Source organism: Habropoda laboriosa, unplaced genomic scaffold, assembly GCF_001263275.1.
Source record: "Habropoda laboriosa isolate 0110345459 unplaced genomic scaffold, ASM126327v1 scaffold469, whole genome shotgun sequence".
NCBI classification, from domain to species: Eukaryota; Metazoa; Arthropoda; class Insecta; order Hymenoptera; family Apidae; genus Habropoda; species Habropoda laboriosa.
Window position 1 is genome coordinate 555,557 of NW_017100616.1, and position 8,485 is coordinate 564,041.

Consider the following 8,485-nt stretch of genomic DNA (forward strand, 5'->3'; position numbering starts at 1 on the left):
AATGAACTATTTTTTAATATATATTTCTTTTATGTTTTTTTTAATATTTAAAATATTAATCGTTCAATTCTTTTGAAGTAGAGACATTTGTAAATGTAATTATATGATCAATGAGGATATTTTTAAAAATTACAATATGTATATGTACAACTTAAAAATTCGTAGAGTACTATTTATGATTGTTTTTAAAAAGACTTAGCAACGGGGGCGTAGCTCAGATGGTAGAGCGCTCGCTTAGCATGCGAGAGGTACCGGGATCGATGCCCGGCGCCTCCAGTTTATTTGTTTTATTCTTTTTATTCATAAAAACTGTATTTTGCACACTCTAAATGACAAAGATTATTAACATAAGAATAATAGAAGAAAGTTCCATTAAAAAATTATTATTTCAAACGATTGATTTGTTTCAATAGAAATTTCTATTGTTTACACAGGCTTAACAAATGCGTACTATTTACAAAGCGATGTCGTCGAACCACTCCTTAATTACAATGGGGCAAAAAGATCGTACTGTCCAGCTACGTCTCACAAACAACCAGCCGATAGGCAAGACACGTCGGTAAGATTGAAACAATTAAGATCGGAAATGAGTCGGGTGGCTTCAGTGCAAGGACCGCCTCTCAATGGATACATCGTCACTTCCGATGACGCGCATCAGGTAATTACAATACTAAAGTATTCAAGATAAAAATACTCTTTGATGAATTTTAATCTGAAAAATTTTCGAGATATATCATTCTTAAAAATCGAACTTTAATTGACGAAGTTGTTAATATGAAATGTTTAATTTATAATACCATTCTGTTTCGAATCATTAAATTTTCAGACAGTGAAGTTGGTTTATCATAGCCGCGATGTCTCTTTGGAGGTATACTATATTCGCGTGAGATTTGCGTTTCGTTGATTTTGCTGATTTAACAAACACAGCTAAATAGATGAAAGTTTGTTTGATATTGATTTTGTTATGTATATGTGAAATGGCCCGAAATTTCTAAAGCTTACTCTAATTTCATCTCGTTGCTTTCTAATTACGGATAATGTTAGTGATCAATGCTAAACTCCAAATAGCGAGAAATGAATTGACGATAGATATTGAGATTTACAGATGCCCTATTAAATTGCGATCTGTCTTCGTTAGAGCGATTTATCGGATCCCCGTGACATGAGGAGAGAATACATCACGGGATTCTACGGTACTGCTGGAGAAGCTGTCATCACTATGTCCAAAGCAGTGTTCTGGACCGATGGAAGGTATCATATTCAGGCAGATCATCAGCTTGATTGCAATTGGATACTCATGAAACACGGTAGAGGAGAAGTAAGTGCAAGATGAATCAGTTCTCAGAAACTTTAGGATGAAATATCAAAGTTGACTGAAACACTTGTTGCAAAAGAACGCACATGTAGCACAAAAATAATGTAAAAAACGTTTGAACGTAAATTTATAAAATAAATATTAATGACTTCCATTTATTGAATTGGATATTAAGTACATTTAATGATATATAATAATTATGATGATAATTTAAGTGGATCAATATTATCATACTTCATATTAAATAACAATGAATCATTGTTAGGAAATACGCACGTGTACCTACATATGTATATTAATTTAGAAGCTCTCGATTAGTTTCCAATTCTGCCGCTAGGTGTACAAAGCGTTAAGAGTACTCTCGCTGTCGAAACTATTCTATGAGTATCATATAAAAGCTGCAGAAACAGGTAATATTTAAGATCATACTTCACAGGATCATTTCTGTAGTGTGTCTTACTTTCCCTCTTACCTAAGTAAGAGTGGGAGCAACCACGATGAGGAGGTATAGCTTCCTTCCCCGAGCGTGAGGAAGACTCGAGAAATTGACTTTTGTTTCAAGTTCTCAGTCATCGATGATCGTTCACCCTTTGTACTAAGTACGAGGGGGTCGGGAAGTGGAGCTTTCTGAGTGGCTTTTTTTTTATATATAAATATTTTAAACGTAAAAGTTTCTAGAAAAACGTTGGAATACATAATCTTTCTTCATGAATTTTTATTCATCGTAATTTTTTATTAAAAATTGTCGATTGTTGTTAACCCCAGACTGAGGAATATGTTAGAAGAATACGAACTATAATTTATAAAAAAAGTGTAGTAGTTTAGTACTACTGTACGTAGTTTAATCGCCATTCACAATTTTATGAAAACTTTCTTATACACATCCTCTGATCACACACAATCTGTGTTCGATCAGAATAGATTTTTTTTAACTTCTTTTTCATCAGCAGTTATCACTAATATTTATCAACATACAGGTGCCTACTGTAACAGAATGGTTGAAACACGAATTCCAAAACCAAGCTCTCGTAAATATTGGCGCCGATCCAACGCTGGTATCTGCCATAGACTGGGAAACGTGGGAGAATGAATTAGGTAATGAAACGTGTCTTGAACGCAGTAAAACCGTCAACGCAAACTAACACCTAAATTTATATGTACACCTACTCCGTTTGTCATATACCTCACATATCACTGTAGCAATTCTGTAACATTAAACATATCAATCTAAACGAACGTTAAATTCGTATATATCATTGTAGCGTTCGATAAATATATCATCTGAACAAATCCAAACTATAAATACCGTTTTATACGATGCTCGAGTAAGCATCGTTAATTTACTCACTACAATAAGCACAAAACCAATTTCGATGATATATTCCTGCGTTCTATATTTTCTCCACATTACCATTATTATCATTGTTAAAGCCACTTTGCAAGAGTTATAATCTATCACTATTCACTATTAACCCTTTTGCCTTACAATGATACGAGTCACAATAAAAAAATTATATTTCTAGCCAATTTGCATTGTTCACGTTAAATTTAATACTGATAAAATCAAAAATTCCAGACTTAACATACATAATGTACTTTACAATAATGAACCACGTATAAATAACACTTCTTGCAAGGGAATGAAATCTTTCATTCGAAATAAAACTTGTCCTTCCCCGAAACGAGGGTGGTTTTTGAATTAACAACAGCGTTCGTATCCAGCGAATTCGTCCGTAAGATTGGTCCCTGTCCGTAACAACCTGGTGGACTTGATCTGGCAGGTCGGTCGACCGAATTACAATCCACTTCCGGCGTATCCGTTGCTGGACAAGTATTCCGGAAGAGCATGGCAAGACAAGATCCAGTCGATCCGGATCGAGATGGAGGTGGTTAAGGCTGATGCTCTCGTGCTAACCGCCCTCGACGAAATCGCTTGGCTGTTCAACATTCGTGGTTACGATTTACCAAACACGCCTGTCTTAAGAGCATACGCGGTTGTTACTTACCAATCCATACATCTGTACGCTCCTCGACAGAAGATTCCACGATCGGTGGACGAACACCTGAAGATGGACCTGTGCTCGCACGCTGGCTGCGTGAAGTAAGTGTTAAAACGATTGAGAATCGTCGTGTTGTGTTAATTAGGTGCAATTAAGGAAGTAGACGCGAGAAGGGAGTAAGTAGAAAAAACTTTTAAATTTTTGAAAACACAGTTTATTAAATTTTGACGAATGAAAGAATACACATTTCATTCTTTTGGTTTTATTCATCGAATAGATGTGATAGTATAATTATTCTGAGATATTAGGTAAAGTAAAAACTGGGTTTCGTGATTTTTTCGCACACAACCATTTTCTTCTTGCAACAGAATTTATTTTATCCACTTTTAGAAGTCATGTTACGTTCTCTTCGGTTATTCGATGTTTGTTGGTTTTGTAAATTACCGAAGTTTGATAAATCGGTGTTCTCAATTGAAACTATTACAGGTGGCATAATTATACGTCTATCTGGTACGATCTGAGGACAATGTCCCAGGCATGGAATATAGTATGGCTGCCAACGCGATGCGGTTACAGTCCGGGTGCTTCCATGGAAATATTCAACTCTGTACGTATTTATTTTTTTATTTAAAAAAAAACCAATCATCTTTTCACGTCAAATCTGTCATATTTTGTTCACTTATACCAGCCGATGAAGTGAAAGTGTTTACACGAAGAAAAGATGGACAAACGTGTAATAATTTTTAGCATTAAATGATCTTTACAGTGATGTCCTTTATCACCAAACATCTCTATTTCATTACGTATAAATGAGAGAGAGAAAAAGTACATAAATCATCGCACAAATGATTACATATTATACCTTAAAAATTACAAACGTTTATATAGTCTTTCATACTTAAATAGACCGCAACATTTCCATCGATCCTCGTAAATATACCGTCTCGTTCTTGGCACTGTACCACACATACCGAGAAGGGTCAGCTATACGCGCGTTAGAGCGGATAATCCTAGGCAAAGGTGCACCTTCTTCAACATGTTCGCCTGTCCCTATAGAGCTTGTTGAGCTTAGCTTGATCCCCACGTGACGAGCTGACACACCTCCATAGACGTAGAGCAAACATGAGCGCTTCTCCGTTGTCCAATACACGATCTTTTCTCATTATTGCACATCGTCGAGTAAAACACAAACGACACCTTTATTGTTAAATACAAACGAATAGGATAAAATGGCGTGACGCGTTCTCTAGCCAATCCACATGGTGGTAAACGGTTTCACTTTCTTCTCGACGTGGTAGCCGGTGCTTCGGGACGCCTGGACGCCCGCGGCATCAGAAATCAGGGAGCAATTCCCTTCCAGTCTGCGCAACTCTCGTTGCGTTTAATTTAAACCATGGGTGTCGAACTTTTTCGCTTGCCCGGGCCACATTCAGCGAAGAGGAATCGTCTTGGGCCGCATACGAAATATATGATATAAATAGTTAACGTGTATAAGTAACAAAACTTCCTTTATTTTCTTTTATATTTTTTTATTACAGCGCAATCGAGTCGTGAAAAATATCGCTAAAAATCACATAACAACGTTACAAGTTCACGATCTTGCGGGCCTCGTGCCCTTGAGGGCAGTATGAGGCCCGCAGGACCGCAAGTTGGACACGCCTAATTTAAACCCTTTCGTTGCTGTTTGCTTCCTATAAACGCCTTGAAAATTTGCTTGCACTGTTCTGTTGGCGCTTTTTGGCGCACTTGCACCTTAATTTAACGATAGAAATTTTTAAGTAAAATGATAATCTACTACGGTGAAAGGGTTAATAATTTAATGCTAGGAAATTGCAATATTTTTTAGTGTATTTCGAAAATTGAAATGTTCCCACAGATCCCTCCGGAGAAACGACTGGCGAAACCATCACCGGTGATAAGTTTGCGTGCACAAAAGAACGAGATCGAAGCAGAGGGGATGAGAAGGTCCCATCTAAGGGACGCAGTAGCGATGTGCGATTTCCTGGCGTACATGGAGGAACAATACGAGCTGAATTCAGAGGGTTGGGACGAGATGCAGGTAGCAAGGCTGGCGAACGAGTTCCGTTACGAACAGGATAAGAATAAAGGAATCTCGTTCCCTACCATCGCCGGATACGCATCCCATGCTGCTATCCCCCATTATGAACCCAACAATCTGACTAATATTAAAATCGGAAAAACGTCCACGTTAGTCGTGGATTCTGGAGGGCAATATCTAGGTAACAGAATTTCTCCAGATAGGATGAAATATTGTAGACACTACTCTGTTACAGTAACTTGATTACTCGTGGAAAAATGAAAAAAATGAGAAATTAAATTTAACAATGAATGAGGAGTAATTTAAAAAAAAAAGAAGTAAAAATGTTGTTGAAATTTTTGATGAAGTGTTATATATGGAAATTTTTCAAATTCACGTTAGAAGGGGGACATTGAAACCGCCCGAGATTTTAAATACCAATTCTTCTCTGTTTTAACAGTTTCATATTTCATTTTATAACAGATGGAACGACTGACGTTACAAGAACGTTGCATTTTGGCACACCAACGGAAGAGCAGAAGAAAGCGTACACGAGGGTGTTAATTGGGGCAATACAGCTGTCCTCGTTAATTTTCCCGAACAGTCTGAGATCGAATCAGCTGGACATTGTCGCTAGAGCACCATTGTGGAACATTGGTTACGACTATTTGCACGGAACTGGCCACGGGATCGGTCACTTCTTGTCTGTCCACGAATGTTTGTCTCATTTTATTTTCGAGAAAATAAAAGATCGATTGCATAATTAGGGCAATCTTGTGACGTTACGGTCCTCTGATCAGAATTATGGCTACTTATATTGAAGGAAGATGTTTGAAGGATACTAATGGACATGATAAATTTTATGACCATGACAGACAAAGAGAATCATTGAGCTGAGAACTTTGTACATTTAGACGATTTCTCGTAGAATTTTTCCAGCTCTTGAGAGATTCATAATTAATCGTGAAATGTATGTTCTCAGCGCCTATTAGCGTGTCGTACATGCAAACCGCATCGTCGGATAAAATGTGCGGACTTGTGGAATTGAAACCAGGATTTTTCTTGTCGAACGAGCCAGGATATTACAAGGAGGGCGATTTTGGTGTGCGTTTGGAGAATATACTTGAAATCGTGGAAGCAGGCACATCAGTACGTAACTCGATCAAAATCGTTCGAAAATTGAAGAAATTCTTCGTAAAATTATTGTCTCTTTTTTTTTTCTAGAAAAATTTAGAAACCTTTTTGAAATTCAGGGACGTCACGCTTGTACCGTACGAACCAAAATTGATCGAGATTAATATGTTAACAGCGTCTCATGTGAGTGTGTTTAGTTAATTAACATTTCGTGCATTTTTGCGAGCGTATTTTGCATATTAAAAAAAAATGAAAAAATGAGGAACATGGAAAACACGGATTATAACTTTATAATCGCAATTTATTTAGCAACATGATTTAACGATTCTACAGATACGATGGCTGAATAATTATAATCGTCGAATTAGAGACGAAGTGGGTCCAGAATTAAAAAAGAGATTAAAGATGGATGCTTTTGATTGGATGTTGAAGAAAACTGCAACCATTCCAGAATTGAGTCCAGTCGACGAAGGACTGTTTTTTGGTCGTTCTCATGCGACACCTTCTACATTCAAACAGTTCCACGTATTAGTATACGTTCTTTTCATATATCACACTCTATCCAGTAAGTGTACGCAGAATAGGAAGTTCTTTGCAGGATAAAAAACAAATTTATCCTTCTTTTTACAATTCATCATTTCTTGTATTTTAGATCTTCCATATGCGTGGAGTTAATCAAGATCAGAAAGGATATTTCAATTTGTAAAAAACTAGCGAGCAATTAATAGAACGATTTAAAAATGATTTACACAGAAAACGACTTTCCTTTCGTAAATTATATTCAAACTCGTGCTATATTGATATATATTAAAGTTTTTTTACGTTACTGCTAGTTTAAAGAATTACCCTAGTATGCATAATGAAATGTAGAAAAGAAAATTGAATTGCATACAGTAAATACATGCGTAACAATGTTTATACGATTGTATTTTGTAAATATACGTAATTTATTGTATGTATCAAAAATAGGGATATTAGCATGCATTGTATTTTACTTATTGCTGAACAAGGAATTTTCAAAAATAAGTTTCTTCTGCTCTCAAAAATAAATGTACTAAGAAAAATAACCTTTTAATGACTTTTGATTGCCAAAAAATGTGTATTAATGTTTCCATTGTTTCTTCAGTAATACTTTAAAAAGTAAGATTAATTAAGACAAGCAATTTTTTTAATAAATTATTATTGTGAACATGCATAATTTACATACTTATATCTTTTAATTACATTGTCTACTTTATTCTATTCTGGCATCTGCATCTGACTTCAACTGCAAATCAGCCAGATTTGCACTATTAAGTATTCCAAAATGTTTTACAATATTTTCTGAAACAAATTAATATTATATTAATGAACGTGATATATTACAATTGTATATATTTCTAAATTTAAATAAACAAATAAGTGTAAAATATATATAAATATATGTAATAAGTGTTCATTCAATAAATGTAAATCTATCTTAATATTGTAATACCATTTTGTCTGCAAGCACTTACCTACTACTTCTTTATCTAATTCGTACTTTTGAGATATTTCATCTATAGTGCTTTCTACTGGATTATTTTGGTACATATTTAAAAAATTTATCACTTCTTTAAAGGTACATTTATTTTTAGTAGATTCTTCACTTGAAATTATCGTACCAACTTTTTGGTCTATCTAAAAATAAATGGAACAAAGTTTATTTTAATTATCACAAGTACATTTTAAATCATTAAATAACATATATTTATAAACAATTGCTTTAAATATAATATACCTGGGGATCATTAGACGTAACAAAAATACTTTTTAAATGCTCATGTAGTTGGACATTCTCCTTGTTATGAGTTTCCATAAAATCAGGCTTTACTAAAACAAAAATATGATTTGAAAACATTTATGAAAACATAAAATGATGAAATTTTCTAAATTTATTGATAAGTTTAGTTAGAAAAGAAACAAAAATTTGAAGATAATTTTGTCCCACAATTTGCCACACTAATTATATAGTTAAAC

At 34.9% G+C, this 8,485-nt stretch overlaps 2 protein-coding genes and 1 non-coding gene across 3 annotated transcripts in view; 2 read left to right on the forward strand and 1 right to left on the reverse strand.

Moving 5' to 3' along the window:
* The window catches only part of LOC108576732 (xaa-Pro aminopeptidase 1-like), a 38,212-nt gene extending 31,004 nt beyond the window's left edge, over nucleotides 1–7,208 (forward strand). Inside the window, exons 2-12 of the mRNA XM_017939790.1 lie at nucleotides 435–658; nucleotides 1,139–1,318; nucleotides 2,293–2,410; nucleotides 3,038–3,416; nucleotides 3,802–3,922; nucleotides 5,192–5,555; nucleotides 5,837–6,070; nucleotides 6,336–6,502; nucleotides 6,578–6,670; nucleotides 6,821–7,052; nucleotides 7,140–7,208. Coding sequence (XP_017795279.1) covers nucleotides 435–658; nucleotides 1,139–1,318; nucleotides 2,293–2,410; nucleotides 3,038–3,416; nucleotides 3,802–3,922; nucleotides 5,192–5,555; nucleotides 5,837–6,070; nucleotides 6,336–6,502; nucleotides 6,578–6,670; nucleotides 6,821–7,052; nucleotides 7,140–7,162 — 2,135 coding nt within the window. The 3' untranslated portion in view covers nucleotides 7,163–7,208. The remainder of the gene's footprint in view (nucleotides 1–434; nucleotides 659–1,138; nucleotides 1,319–2,292; nucleotides 2,411–3,037; nucleotides 3,417–3,801; nucleotides 3,923–5,191; nucleotides 5,556–5,836; nucleotides 6,071–6,335; nucleotides 6,503–6,577; nucleotides 6,671–6,820; nucleotides 7,053–7,139) is intronic.
* On the forward strand, nucleotides 204–276 carry Trnaa-agc. The gene has a single exon. It is a non-coding gene; the product is annotated as a tRNA-Ala (tRNA).
* A 513-nt stretch (nucleotides 7,209–7,721) lies between the features above and the next one.
* The window catches only part of LOC108576719 (protein NDUFAF4 homolog), a 1,041-nt gene continuing 277 nt past the window's right edge, over nucleotides 7,722–8,485 (reverse strand). The window contains exons 2-4 of the mRNA XM_017939774.1: nucleotides 8,247–8,338; nucleotides 7,984–8,146; nucleotides 7,722–7,810 (exon numbers count right to left, since the gene is read on the reverse strand). Coding sequence (XP_017795263.1) covers nucleotides 7,722–7,810; nucleotides 7,984–8,146; nucleotides 8,247–8,338 — 344 coding nt within the window. The remainder of the gene's footprint in view (nucleotides 7,811–7,983; nucleotides 8,147–8,246; nucleotides 8,339–8,485) is intronic.